The 16268-nt window shown below is 35.6% G+C and overlaps 1 protein-coding gene across 1 annotated transcript in view; it reads right to left on the bottom strand.

Moving 5' to 3' along the window:
* The window catches only part of SPAG16 (sperm associated antigen 16), a 658615-nt gene that overhangs the window by 193611 nt on the left and 448736 nt on the right, over positions 1 to 16268 (bottom strand). The window contains exon 14 of the mRNA XM_036318536.1: positions 11164 to 11229. Within this exon, the coding sequence (XP_036174429.1) occupies positions 11164 to 11229 (66 nt within the window). The remainder of the gene's footprint in view (positions 1 to 11163; positions 11230 to 16268) is intronic.

Genomic DNA, 16268 nt, shown 5'->3' with positions numbered 1-16268 from the left:
GTGAATTTAATTTTCAGAAGCAAAGTTCTCAGGGTCATCAGAAATATTAATGTTAGAAATTAGAAAAAATATTTCCAGATATAAGGGCTTTTTAAAACATCTTTCAGAAGGAAACAAAAATGTTCCTTCAATTCAGAGAACTGAATACATTTAATTTAGAAGGAGTTTACAACAAAGACAGATTATGGACTTGATTGACTTTTCTGGATGCTATAAGCTAAAGGTAATCTTAAAGTTGTGCTATATACCACTGAATATTACAATTTGAGGAAAGACACCTATAAATATTTCAATCACTCTTAGTGTGAAAATAAGTATTTAAATACTTTTAACATTTTTACATTTTACTTTTACTGTTGTAAAATGACCAATGTTAAACTATCTGATAATATTACTTATTAAGTGTTTTAAATGAATCAAGTGCTGTGCTAAATGCTTATTAATAAACGAATAGATATTATTTTAGACCATTTTGAATAATACCATGTAGCCAGATTTTTCTATTTCCCAAGATAGTTAGGAGCCATGGCAAAGTATACAGTAGGTAAACTAAATATAATAACTTATTAAGTGATATAAATAAGTTTGTGTTCATATTTGATAACCAAGAGATATTTGGTAGTGAAGGAACAACTTAGCTGCATTTCCAATTTGCCAATGAGGCAGAGGCAGTGCCTATGGCAGTGTAGACCTCAAGAAATATTGGTGAAACCAATAGATGATGAATGCCTCAATGGAACTTGCCTAGTTTTACTTTTGTCCAAGTCCTTCCATAACATTCTTGGAGTAAATATTAGATCTAACCCTGATAGTTCTGAATCACTTAGAAAGAAATCAAGAGCTAGACAATATAGAGAATACAGAACCAAAAACTTGGAATATCCTCAAGACCCAATATCCCTCTTCCTCTCATACAAAATGGAAGCCTTTCTGCCAATAAATCTCTTTCCTTAGGGCACTAGAAGATACTAGAATATTGCTCATCTGAACAGCATAGTGGGAGTTTTGGGGATCTAGAGGTGGAGAGGAAAGATGTGGGAGAGGTACCACCTGGCAAAAAACAAATTATTTATCTAAAACTTGTTTAGATAAGAAAAATAATGGCTAGCTGTAGTTATGTGCTAAACCTAATTGAAGAAAGATAGACTTCAAAGAAAATGTTTTCTAGAGATATTTTAATAGATGCAATAATCCCATTTTATGGATTATGGAGAAAAATGAGGTTTAAAGAGGTCAAGTGAGTTTCCTAAAATTACCCAGAGAGAATGAATTGGGAAGAGAATTCAAGCATAGGTCTGGTTGACTTCAGAGTCTGAGACTTTAACAATAATATTCTATTTCTTGAAAAATATACCACAATATATCACAAATGTTTACATATGTTGAATATATTTCCCCATTAGGATACATTTTCAGTAAGTCAATAACTCAGATCAATACTTGCCAAAAAGATGGTTCTCACAATATTATTTATATGATGAAGCAGTAGAAGTGTAAGAAAATTATTTTCAGTGGATGCCTAGATAGATAAATAGACATGTATGCATAAAAACATACATATTTAAAACTGTAATATTACATAAAAAAACTATTATTTTAGTCTGGCCAGCATGGCTCAGTGGTTGAGTGTCCATCTATGAACCAGGAGGTCATGGTTTGATTCCCAGTCAGGGTACATGCCCAGGTTGCAGGACAGATCTCTAGTGTGGGGCATGCAGGAGGCAGCTGATCAATGATTCAATGTATATATCTCTCTTTCCCTCTCCCTTCCTCTCTGAAATCAATAAAAATATAATAGAAAATAAATAAAAATATTATTATCTTAACTATTATAATGACGTTTCCAAAAATTGTTAATACATGGGAAAACATACATATGCAGTTCAATGAAGGAAGCAGCAAACACAATTGTTTATCCTGTCTGATACACACACAAGCATATGTTGAAAATCAGAGTGGTGAGAACTAAATCAGAAATGATTATCTTTAGGTGGTAGGATAAATCAGTTTTATTTTATTTGTTCCTTTTAGCATTTTTAAAATTCAAATTTAATGGAGTTAGCATATATTAATTGCTATCATCAGAAAAAAAATGTTACATAAATAAATAATTAAATCAAAAAAACATACACAATACCTGTCAAGTATTAATTTTATAACTTAAAATTCTGCTATGTAAAATGGGCAAGTAAGAGGGTTCATCAAGCAAATGGCAGAAACATTAAGCCCTAAAACATCAGCTGCTTTCAATATGTGAAGGTAATGACCTGCAACTTGGTATTAAGGTATAACTATAGTAAAATGTTTAGGCTCATTAGCAGAAAAATTAGTATTTCAAACATTTTTAGTATACTGATACATTAGTGTGTCTCTTAGGACAGGCCTGTGCAGTGTTAAGGATTAGTTCATTACACCATTTCCTCAGTACCCTAATAGCACAAATAAGGCAGAGAAATATGGAATTAGAATGGAAATAGAAAGTAAAATTTGGGAATGCTCAAGTTTAAGGCTAAAGAAGAAGGGAATATAAAGCATTGGAAAGATGTAGATGAGGTTGCTGAGGTCAGTACATAATTCTTTCCTATGCTATTGTCAATCTAATAGGCATTAATAATTTATATCACCAATCATGTCCCAGGTATATGGAAGCTTGACATCTCAAAAATAATTACTTATCATCAACAATATACAACACTTTACTACATAATCACAATAACTTGTTCAAAGGGATTTATATTTATTATCTCATTTCATCCTTCATCTTTAAGGTTAGATTATATGGCCCTATTATTCAGATGAGGAAAAAAAGACTTGCAATGGTATAAATAAAGCTTGCCCAAAGTCATCGTGTTAGTAAAACAGACCCAAGATTCAAACCCAGTCAATCTGAATGAAGTGCCCAAGCTTTTAAGCTCTTAAGGAGGAAAATATTTTGCATGCCTTGACTTAGATGCTTTGGGGAATGGAATCCAATGAAATAGTACTTAAGCGCTTAAAGTGCATATTCTGTTATGAAGGCAGAACACCCTGAAAGAACTACTAGTACTTTAACAAAACATCAACAAATATGTATTAGCAAAGAACAAATTGAACAAGCAGGCTCGATCCCCGGCCCTGGTCCAGGGCACATACAGGAGGCAACCAATCCATGTGTCTCTCTCACATTGATGTTTCTGTCTCTCCCTTTCCCTTCCACTCTCTAAAAATCAATGGAAAAAATATCCTTGGGTGAGAATTAACAAAAAATAAACAAACAAAAAAAGATGATGACACTTCTTTTTTTAAGGACTCTGATAAAATTATTTGTCATTCATTAACTATTGACCAGACAAGCATTCCCTGTTAGAGTGGCCTAGCACCAGGTGATGGACTGTGGGGGGGGGGGGGGGGAGAGGGAGAGAGGACAGGAAAGATGCAGGACAGAAAAGGATAAGACGTGATCCTAGACCTTAATGAGTGATAGAGTCATCTTGTTCAAAGTAATTTCTAAATCTCCTAAGTGAAATGAAATGTATTGTCCTGCAACTACATTTTATAAATATTTATACACTAGAAGCCCAGTGCACCAGTGGGGTCCCTAGGCCTGGCCTGTGCCCTCTCACAATCTGGGACCACTCAGGGGATGTTGGATAGCTGGTTTCGGCCCGATCCCTGCAGGCCTGACCCAGACAGGAGGGAGCCCGATCCTGTGCGTTGAGCATCTGTCCCTGGTGGTCAGCACACATCATAGCAACCAGTCGACTGGCTGTTCAGTCACTTAGGCTTTTATGTACATAGATAAGAATAAAATAGATGTAGGTGAAATCTCCTCTTCAATACATAGAGAGCTTTCTTCCCCAAACCCTTCATCCCTGGTGGAGCCACTATTCTGTTCGTTAACTTGTAGCTCAGCTCACTGCTTCTCTGCTCTTTCCATTGACCAAATCAAGTAATAGAAGATTCTGTTTGGAGTTTGAAGTGAATAGTATGTGATACTGTTGGAGCAGCTTTTGCATTAATTTACATTAAAAAATTGGAGATCACAGGACCTCCTAGAGAGTGAAAGCTAGATGCAATTGCTACTGCACTTTTAGTAGTATACCAGGGATGACAATTTTAATGATATAGGCACTTAAATTCATTAATCTGTTGTTCTTTATCAGGGTAGAAAAGCAGTCCTTTTATATTCCCAGAGCAATGAAGGGGGCAAGGCAGGGGATGCGAATTAGAGAAGTACTAGTCTTCTCACAGTGACCAGAGGCCGGTGAGGGGCGCAGAACCTGAATGTCCATGGGAGTCGCTTACATAGGTACACACCCCAAAATATGTAGTCAGATCTGTTCCTTTCCTGGCTGGAAAAAGTTATGATTCTTTTTTTTTATTTACCTACATCAGTCCCACAAATATTTATAGAGTACTTACTAGGAATAGGGTACAAATACATATTTTCAGTAATTTCAAAATAATCATTTCTAAAGTTCCTAAAGTACTTACTAGGAACAGGGTACAAATTCATATTTCCAGTAATTTCAAAATAATCATTTCTAAAGTGCTTAGCTAGAGCTTTAAATATATATATATATATATATATATATATATATATATATATATATATATATTTTACCTCTTCACGGTGAAATAAAACAAACCATCTAGCAAAGATAGCAACAGCACCTTAATGACTTCATTGCAGTCCCTTTTCCCATTTGTCCTTCTGCTCCTTAATCATTGCAGAATATATTATATGTAGATCCACACAAATTCTGTTAAATCCGTTTTATTTATTGTGATAGCAACCTAAGGATTACTCTATTTGGCAGAAGTCTCCTTTAAAGTGGCCAATTATTATTGATTAATATGGTATGCACTGTAATAACATTGCTGGGATAAACTGTAATAAATTTATTTTCTTTTAATATGTACATAAGTGCAGTTGCATAAAATCAAGGCAGTTCTATATACATAAAAATGATAATTTATGCATTGGTTTGTATTATCATAATGTTTAAATTACTAAGGTTCAAGTTTATGATGATAAGCTATATTTGGCTGTAGCTATATGGATGTCATTAAATAACATATTCTAAAAATCTATAGTTTGACTCATAAAAATAGGTCAGAGAGGTTAAGTTATATATATTTCACTAAAATTCATAGTCTTTCTAAGAACTATTGCTTTAGGCTGTGCTTCTGCTGCCACAGAATTTTTTAGAAACTATATTTTTCACTAAATAATATTTTCCTGAAGATAAGAAACTTTATCCACAGAATGGAGAAAGAAAATTTATAAGCCCACAAAGGCACAATCTATTTTTACTATTTTTAGATATGCAAAAGCCATAATAATAGGGAAGTCATCTATAATTTAGTGATTTTGTTTCTTTTGTAATTTTGTATTTGAGTATGTAAACTGAAAAACAACTATTTTAAAGAAAAATTCTACCCCTCAGCCTAAGAAGAGAGAAATTTTGAACTCCTTTGTTCAATTCCAAGATTAAGCCCTGTCTTTGTGGTCTTAATTTTCTTTAGTTGAGTAGAACAAAATGTAGATGCAATCAGCATGTTAGAAACAAAGGGATCTTTTGCTTCCCAAACAACCAAGTACAAGTCAAGGAGTATTTGCAAATGAGCATTTAAACTTGAATACTTTAGGAAAAATAGAATAAAATGTGATCTCTGAATGCAATATAAACATAGCAGCTTATATTTCCTTAGTTGGAAAACTTGCGTTTTTTGTTGTTTTTTTTTATAACAGCCGCTGAACTGAGGTGGGGTGAGAGGCAGAGCATGGTGGTGATGGACATGCTGGGCCCGAAGACCATTGGGAAGTCTGCCAGCAGAAATTCCAGACCATGTGTGGGGAGAGGGAACTCTGAAAGCATCTTCCCTGTAGGGCCACACTGAGTACACAAATGGCATTTCTGAGGAGGAGGGCAGATACTTCCGCTCTGCCCGTGGTGTTCATGTTAGCCAGCAGTCACTTCTTGAAGTATGATTCACAGGGTCACATTCACCCACGAACACGCAATTAAGTGGGGAAAATTACATTAACGGGGATAATCAAGTTATCTTGTAATTATGCTTTTGAGTAAATTGGTGTGACAATTCTTTGTGCTCTGATTATGTGATTCAGAGATAATGGATGGTACATTAGACATTATAAGTAAAAGAATCTCTTTAAAAACTCAGGCTGTTATACCTGTAGTATTTCAAACATTTTCAACCACATGCAAGTTTAGACTGACAATAATTAACCATGACTAGAAAAAAATGTATAATTTTATATTGATATTGTGATATCATTTAGAGTATTTTTGCCCTTGGAAAACTGTTTAAATGAGACAGTTGTATTGGAAGACCACTTGCTTAAGCAGCCAAATGTTCTGAGCAGTGATATCATATTTTTATAAAAGTAATAAATATATTTTGAACTATTTTTGGCAGTACTATGCTCAGAATAAACATGGGAAGTCAGCAAAGTGTATTAAATTCAGAAATAATATTTTAAGATCAATAGCATAAAATAAATGTATTCCTGTCCCAGCAAATGTTGTCTTAACTATGTACTCTTTTAAATGCCCCTTGAGTTCTGACCTACAGTGAATTTTTGATATATCCTAATCAATGACTATTTATTGATTACCTCTGAACCAAGAATTATGCCAACAGCTTTGGGGGCGGGGGGGGGGGGGGGAGAAGGCATTACTCAGCCAAAGGATCTATTATATTGCCTATAGTGGGACAGTTTCTTTTCACATATAAACATTTTTGAAGCCAAAGATAATGCTTGGGATTATGCTAACATGGCTTCAAACATCCCACATTTTAACCAGTAACAATTTAGGTTAATAGTGATCTCTTACAGGTAAAATATCTCACCTGCTTAATCTAATCCTAGCTTTCTCCCTGTGTTCTGTGACTCCATCACACCACACTTCTACCACCTCAGGAGCTTGGTCTTTGCTACTGCCTCTATTTGAATTTTTTCTTAAGATCACTGCAGGGGTCCTAGCTTGTTTGGCTCAGTGGATAGAGTGTTGGTCTGCAGACTGAAGGGTCCTGGGTTTGATTCCCGTCAAGGGCACATGCCTGGGTTGTGGGCTCGGACCCCAGTAGGGGGCTTGCAGGAGGCAGCCAATTGATGGTTCTCTCTCATTATTGATGTTTCTCTCTCTCTCCCTCCCTCTCCCTTCCTCTCTGAAATCAATAAAAGTGTATTTTAAAATAAATCACTGCAGGGTTTTCTTGAATGGCATTCCCTCAGAGTCCCTCCCTGACCATTCTATTATAAGCCCCAACTCTCACCTCATTACTCTTTTCACCTGAATTTATTCTGGTTAGATAACATTTATTATTCTTGAGACTATTCATTTGTTTAATTATTTTCTTTGGTTCTTACCAAAATATAAAGTCCATAAGGACAGGAGTTGGTATTGTGCATTGCTGCACCCTCAATATTTAGAGCTGTGCTTGAGACATGGCAAGTGCTCAGTAAAGAGATGCTAAGTTAAAAGCCATGCTGACTTTTTCATATATGCCAAAAATACGGTCATTCAAAAGATGTACACATAGAAAAACAAATGATTAGTTTTATAGTAAAAGAGGAAGTATGAAGATATATGACATCATCATGATACTTCTAATTTTCATTGAACCATCAAGAAAATTATACATGCTTGAAGTAATCTTTATCCAACTGTATAAATTTCTAAAAGTTAAACTTTGAGGGCAGGTGGTATAATCTTAAATGTACTATTCTTTGTTATTTACATTTTTAAATTCTAACAAAACAAAGTAGAAATAAAGGGTAAAAACCTCTATCAATTTATTATATCTAAAAGTAATTTCTAACTAATTTGTATTTTCAGTTTGTACAAATTCTTTTACTTTAATTTTTCAATCAAATTATTGTATTATGTTAAGGCAAGACTATTTCATAAATGATTAATTTAAGGATATTGCAGTATGAGATTAGTTTAAAAGACATAAAATTGATTTTTAGATATGTAGGAACATTGAAATAATTCAAATATGTTATAAAATAAAATTAGCATGTTACAAGTCCCTTAACTTTTTATTCTGTTGTTGTTTCCAATTTCCTCAAATAGAACCTGCTTTAGTGTTGTTGTTTTTTATCACATATCTAAAAGTTTCGACTTATGCAATATAGTTTGCAATAATGAATAATAACTGACTGAAATATCAATATTGGCCAGGTTAAATGGTAGTTGACATCAAGTTGGATTGCTGAAGAAATAAACAAAATTGAAATGTTTTTGGTGTATAAGTGCTGCCTGACATCATTTGTCCTTCAGAGGATCAATAGCTGCATAACCTAAATGTTACTTGCATTGCTTTATATAAAGGGGCTGGAGAGAGATACTAAGTACTTTCTGTTTGAGATTGAATAACAAACACAATTTTAAAAAATCAGAAATTGAATTTCCTTTCCTAAAATGCTGTGAAGATAACTTTTCTGGGTAGGCAATTAATTGCAGGTACTTATTTGTCTGTGATTTAAAGGAAATATAAAATGAGTTAACTCATTTATGTCCCTATTCAACCAACTTAGAAAAAGTAATTAACCTATCTCAGATCAAATATAAAGCTCTTAACTGCCTAGTTATTAAATTGTATATTCTAAATGTAAAAATGAAAAAAATACTCCTACTGAAGCTTATACCCATTCTTGCTCCAATGAAATATATCATTTCTTACTTAACATAGTAGTAGGAAGATATGAAATTTCTTCTCTGATGGCTTCTGTTTTTCATTAAAGAATGGAGAGTATTATGCTAAATGAAATAAGCCAGTCAGAGAAAGACACGTATCACATGATCTCACTTATATGTGGTATCTAATGATCAAAATAAATTGAGGAACAAAAAAGATCCAGAGATATTGAAGCTACAACAGACTGATGTATTTCAGAGGGAAAGGGTTGAGGGAGCAGGAAAAGATTAACCAATGAATTTTTATGTATATATATGCATAGCCCATGGACAGACATTAACAGGTTACTTTAAAAAGAGGTTTTACATAAATATCTTCTTCCATTAGAAATATCGGTAAGAAATAAAGACACCAGAGCCCTAACACTATATAAAATAAAAATTAAATTTACATAGCTTTTAAGGACCATACATACATATTGTATATTTTGTATTTGTTTCTGTGATTCCTGGTTGCTAGCTAGGTAACACTGAATTTTACATTTGTGATTTCTGCTTACAAATCTAAAATTGTGGAATTTTCCTAAAATTGTGCTTATATAAATAGCCGAATACATTTTTTATGAAGGTAACCTAAGGCATCAAACAATTAGTAAGTTTAATACTAGGTAATTCAGATTGCTGCCTGCTATACATGTACCTTATAATGCATTTATTATCACAGCTTTGTCTGATAGTTTGTTTGAAAGTGAAATGTGTCACAATGCCATGTTCTTGAGAAATCCCTACAAGTCTTTTTGCTCTTTCAGTAACTAAAATTTACTGATCTCTTGACAATTTCTCAGCAGGTGTGTGCAACAAAATAGCTTTCAAATCAATTGGCATAGTGAGTGTAAACTTCACTTAGGAGTGTCAGTTATCATCATAAAATATTATTTCCTTAATTAGTTATTAAATATTTGCAGCAAAGAAGAAATAAATTGATGGAACAATTCAGTGAAGTCCTGGCATGTTGATTTGGTACTGTGTAGTGACAGGCATTTTAGTGTGAACAAAGTGAGTAAACAAAACTAGATTAGCCACCGTGACACTGGCCACTGGACCTCATATTCATCATTTTGGCTTTGAAATATGTATAATTAATGTGTGTCTCCCTTGATTGCTGATTCAATAAATCTGATTTAGCTATTTCCATATTTATTAAATTTTACTATTTAGTATGTTAAATGGTGTGTCTCTTTCAGCTACAATATTGCTTACCATATAAAATGTCTAACTTACAAAATATTAGTTTACTTCATTTTAGCTTCCATTCAATTTTCCTAGGGTACATAAAGTTGCAAGCCACTTAATAGAATTTTGGCATAAATATCCACATTATATGGGTCCATGTTGCTTAAATGGCTTTGTAATATGCTAGAAATAAAATTTTGCTTGGTATCTAGAACTGATCCATAATATGTTGGCTCAACAAAGTCAATCAAATGGAAATTCCTTTCTTGAAATATAATTGTAGTTGAGCTCATTATTAACATTCCAGGGTTGACAGTGACATTGGCATAATTCAGGTGGAGCAAACAACCTTCCTTTAGTAGAAAAAAAAATTAATTTGCATTTTTCCTCTTTCTAAAAGAATAATAACAGCACAACAGTAACAGAATTTTGACAATGCTGTCATTTTGAAATTAGATATAGGGAACCTACCAGATTTCTTTTTTAGCTAATTGGAAGAGGGATATGGAATTAAGATTCACATTCTACTGGGAACTTGGAGACAAATTAGAATGTTAGGTATAATTAAATCATAGAGTTTGAAAGGACTTAAGAGGTCATCTATCTTGTCAAATCACTTCCATCTGAGAAGAAACAAACTTAAATCATCCTCCCATGATTACTATTTGAACCCTTTTAAGGATAACTGCAATTAGCTCAGCAACGCAAAGCAATGTTTTAACAATTTTCATCACTGGAAAAATCATCCTGATATGTAAATATCTCAAGTTTCAGAAAAACATATTCGGGATGCCATCAGTTTATATGAAAGGAGAAATATTTAAAACCTTTCAATGAAGAATTGAAAAGCTGTCCATTTGTCCATTCAAGGTGGCTGTGTTCTAACCAGAAGGAAGTCCCTGTTTCTTTGACGGTGTTTATTCTTGGGTTGCCTTTCAAGCATTTTTGTTATTTTATGATTCTGCACTAATATTTACAAGTCTATATCACACTTTCTTGACACCAAAATTAGAAAAGAAGCTTTCAAAAATGTACCTCATTAGAGTCAAGTTCAATAGGTGAGTTCCTCATTGTTCCTACAACTATAATTGTATGTTTTTGTGTTCTAAACTTCTGCAAACCTATACTACCTATATGTTTTTTCCATTGTCATAATTAATTCCCAAATGTGTTCTCCTACTTACCCTGTTAACCTACATTTACACCTGGGATTTTGTTTTATTAAAATGAATTTGTATATATGAAGAGTTAAAAAAATTATTGGGAGAACTGAACTCACCTTAGGAGTGAAGGTGGCATCATTGACGGAATGCATGTGACCATAAAGTGACTGCTCACATTTACCCTAGGAAGACAAAGCAGAAATAAAGTCAAATAAATTCCATTCAATGTGTAAAAATAACTCGAAGGTTACTTAATTGTATTTGTTTTCAAGCAATGTTTTAGTCCAATAATAAAAGTAATATAGTCTCATGATAGAAAATGTTAGCTTTCGATATCAGCTACCATTCAGAATCAGTGCTGTGCTGATGAGTGTGCCACCAGGGCTGGTATCTACACTGGAATTCTTGTGTCCTTGCTTTTACACCCTTGAATTGGTGGTGCAATCTCCATTATGCCATTAGTACAGTTTTCACGCCGTGGGGCTGAATAGTGAAGCCCATGATTTCTACCACTACTGAAGGTGTGGAGTCCTTTCTCTTTTTTTGTTTTTAGCTATAGGATCATTTTTTTTTTTTTAATTTCAAAATTTTTAAAGTTTGGCATTGTGATCATCACAAGTATAAAAATGTTATAACACATGCACAGTAGTATTTTTAATACAAAATAAACATTTGTCTTGTGAAAACCATACTTCACATGTACCCATTCAGATCATGTTTTCTAAACAAAGCTACAATTAACTACAAAAATGTCCAAGCTTCAGTTTAAATGATTCCAGGAAAATTGACCCATAACATATTACAAAGGGGATTTCAATGGGAGAGGGATGGCTTCACTTTTACACCAATGTTCAAAGGGCATTCTTAACTACCTGAGGGAAATAATCGAAATTCTATAGAAGAACCAGAAAATGATATACCTGGAATATTGACGATATTTTTTTTATTATGGTATGAAATTAAGATTTAACCTAATAATATGATATTAATTCAAAAAGTTATTTTTCAGCGATTAACACATCAGGGACAATTCTAGATACTTAGGGTATATCAGTGGTCGGCACACTCATTAGTCCACAGAGCCAAATATCAACAGTACAACGATTGAAATATCTTTTGAGAGCCAAATTTTTTAAACTTAAACTATATAGGTAGGTACATTGTTATTAACTTAATTAGGGTACTCCTAAGCTGGCCTTTGCTAAAAATGTCCTCAATCTGATTGAGGTACGTTCGCTGAGTTCGACCCCTTCCGACTCTCCCATCCACACTCGTCTTGTATACTTGTTTCAGATAGACGAGTGTGGATGGGAGAGTTGGAAGGGGTCGACCACAGTGAACGTACCTCAAAACAATGTACCTCCCCCGTGCTGCGTATCCCACCGCCCGCCTGCACCTCATCTCCTGTCACCTGATGGACCGACACCCCCCACTTCTTCTAACGCCACTTCTTCAAAATAGACCCGCCCAGGCCGAAAACCGACTTCTGCACATGGGCCACGAAGTTTCAAACGCACTGTAGTGCACACCCGCACGTGGTATTTTGTGGAAGAGGCACACTCAAGGGGCCAAAGAGCCGCATGTGGCTTGTGAGCCGCGGTTTGCCAACCACTAGGATATATCAATGAATAAAACAAAGAACCTTGTCCCCATTGACCTTCTAGGGGGAAAGGGAGGGAATTAATATTTTTAAGAGGTATATAGTATGTCAGAAGATAAATATTATAAAAATAAGGAAAGTTGTGGAAGGGGAGGGGTATCATGAGTTTGGGGATTGAAGGGCAAAGGGAAAATCAAATTATCAAATAGAGCAATGTGGTTTGACCACACTCAGAAAGTAAGGTTTGAAGGTCTAAAATCAGTAGGGAGTTAACCAAGCAGACATGTGGAGAAAGCATTTCAGAAAGAAGGAAAGGCTAGAGTGAATGTCCCCAACTGAGAGTTCACCTGGTGTGTTTCTAAAAGAGCAAGGAGCCAATGTGGCTAGAGAGAAATCAGAGAGTAGGCTTGCTCAAAAGGCTTCATGACTCTCTGCCACTACCTTGTATTTACTTAGTCCTCTGCCATGTGAGACTAGTAGTTAGGTTACAGAAAAGACTACAAAAAAAGAGATATTAAAGATAGTGGTCACCATCATGCCTCTCATTGTTATCCGACATTCATGGAATATTTGGAATTAGGCCAACTGGGAAAGGCTTTAACTACTAGGCTCTAAACAGCACTCACCATTGCTTTAAAATAATTAAATTTCAGATATTTTTACAGACTTTGCACATGCTATCAATCCCTTTGCACAGAATGCAAAATTACCCATATGAATTTAAATTTCATAAAAATATATTGAACACTTTGGCACTCTCTCAGAATGACCCCTGCCCATGTCATCCTGTTTCAGTGTCTTGATAACTGTTATAACATTAATTATGCTGAGAACATCAAAGCATCCAAATGCCTCAAATGGAAATAAATTACTTGCAAAGCCAAAAAGGTGAAGTATAAATTGTTATGATTAGCTTTTATATATTATTATTTTAGGAACTTTTATGGGTGTTTTTTTTTTGAGAACTAGTATCATATAGTCATATAACATTATGCTTGTAGAATAAGTGTTAATATTTAAAGATATATTTCAATTAGCAAATTTGCCTCAAAATATTTTTGCATTAATGAAAGTTTTAAATTTGGCCCTCTTCTAAATTGCAAGCCTCTACACTATTTGATTAATTAGTAAGGAAAATGGAGTTTTCTGACTCAAATCCTGAAGGCCAAGTTTTAATTCGGAATGGAATCTCTAAGGCACTCTTGAAAAGCCCTGGAAATATGAGGAAATAATGGAAATGCTGACAGACCCACATTTGTGCTGCTATAACAAAACCTGACTAGAAGATAAATGTTTCATGAATTAAGAAAAGTTAAAAAAGCTTTTTCTCTCCAGCTTTGTTCCCAAGATAAAAGTGAATGTGCTCTTTTGGTGGTAGAGGGAATATGTGGGTTTCTAATATGCTAGCCTGCACATAACCTTAATCAAAAGCAATGCCCAAACCAGGACACTAAAGCTTAGAATAACTTCTTTGATGAAATCTTGTCAGAATTGTTTTATTTCAAAGCAGTTAAAAAGAGGGAAGAGTAGTATTAAAAAAAATCATGTGACCTTACACGTCATTGCTCCAGAGAACCCCTGTGCAAGGATCACATAATAGTTTCTATCATTGGCCCCTGGGGATCGAAACATCTGGGACTTAATTCTTGGAACCGCTTCTTAATAGCCATGTAACTTTAAACAAATGGCTTCACTCCACTGTGCTTCGGTTTCCTCATTAATTCTCAAAACAAACCCAAATGTTAAATACCACTACCCGTGTCCAATGGGGTAATGTTTAACCCATGGTTTTGTTTTGAAAATTAAATGAGATAATGCATGTGAACATTATCTCAGTAGAGTGCTTAGATAAAGTAAGAGCTTGACAAATATTAGCTCGCAACCATTGAAAATGCTGATAACTTCCAAATCAACATCTCTGCCCTTAGCTGTCTACCTGCCGTTTGAAAGGAAGGAGTCTCAGAGGCATCAGTGCTGTTTCTTCTGTTTGTCCCTCAGTCATTCCCCATGTGGCACTGCCCTGCTTCGTGCCCTCTGTCTACTAACCCCATCACCTTGGGCACTTGGGCTGATTGGACTCAGCCAGAGGAAAGCACCAGCAGGAAGTCGACAAGCAGAAAGAGGGGACAGATAAAAAACTACTTGTTCAGCTGTGATCTTGTCAGTGACCTTGTCTTCTTCCTAATTCCACAGCTCCTGTTGTGAGGTCCTCTCCCATGGCTACAGCCCATGTGTGTCCAATAATACTCTTCTTCCCCTGCCCCTTCAGACCTAGAGGTAGCGCTGGCTTCCCATGGTTGCTAGCCGTTGAGTGCTGTGTTTAGTCCCTTTACCCTGTTCACATTTCTATAATATTCAACTGGAGTTTTCCCAGTCATCTGCTCCCTGCTGGGGACCTGTCTGATACAGCCTGTCAGACATAATATGCTAAAGCAGACTTTTTAACTCACTACTTCCCAGTTTCCTACTTGATCCTTGCCAAATCATTCCCTGTGAGTAAATGGCATCACAGTTGTCCAAACACACAACCTAGGCAATCCAAGACCTGAGAATTAGAATACCTCTCCTTCTTCCCTCACCTCCAGCCGACTCCTCATCCAGTATACAGCTCTTCCTGAAACATGCAGCCCGGCTGTGCTCACTTCTGTCACTCTACATCATTACCACTCCAGTTCACGATGACAGCAGGAGCGTCCTTATCGATCTGCTTGCTCCTCCTCTCACCCCAAACCTCATCCATTTCTCTCATGGCCACCAGACTGATCAATGAAACTTGAATCAGATCATGCCAAGTTCCAGCTTACAGCCATCCAAACAATTACCATTGTACTCAGAATAAAGTCTAAACTCTTTACTTAGCTCCAAAGGCTCTGTACTGTTGGTCTCTGGTCTGGCTATCTGACCTCACCCTTTACCATTCTCGCTTCTCATGTGCAGTGTTCCAGAATATCTTCATTTGTCTACATGGTCAAGGCTTTCTGAGCAAAGATTAATAGCAACCCTAAAGATAAAGAAATTTGGAGAGATTTAGGGGCACCTCTCCCTGAGGAATTTGTGATTTTTGTTTACATTCTAGGAGTTACAAGACTAGAAGCCTTCCCTTCCTCCCCTTAGAGGGGGGTTTATTTATATTTTAAAATAAATGACTCTCTCAATCTCTATCTCACTCTCTTGGAGAAATAGATAAGCTCTAACGTCATAATTTGGGGGTTTCCTTTCATGGGACATAATTCCACTATACCTGCAGGATGCACCTGACTCTTACTGCTTCTCCCCTTGAGAAATTAGGCAAATTAACACACACTGCTTCGTAAGTAAATGCATGGTCTGAACTCTGATCCAGCAATCTCCTGTTTCTTGTCAAGATAAACAAATTAGTAAATATATATATATATATATATATATATATATATATATATATATATATGCCAGGGGCCGTCACATCCGAAACAACTGAATGGATGACCAAACAGGCTGAGTGGGGCAACCAGGCTGGCAGGGGGGCCAGTAAGGGGTGACCATGCTGGTGGGGGGGGCAGTTAGGGGCAACCAGGCCGGGGAGGGCAGTTGGGGGCGACCAGGCTGGCAGGGGGGCAGTTAGGGGTGATCAGATTGGCAGGC

The sequence above is a fragment of the Myotis myotis genome, unplaced genomic scaffold, assembly GCF_014108235.1.
Source record: "Myotis myotis isolate mMyoMyo1 unplaced genomic scaffold, mMyoMyo1.p scaffold_m19_p_8, whole genome shotgun sequence".
NCBI classification, from domain to species: Eukaryota; Metazoa; Chordata; class Mammalia; order Chiroptera; family Vespertilionidae; genus Myotis; species Myotis myotis.
Note: the sequence above shows the minus strand (reverse complement) of the source record. Positions and strands in the feature narration are given on the sequence as shown.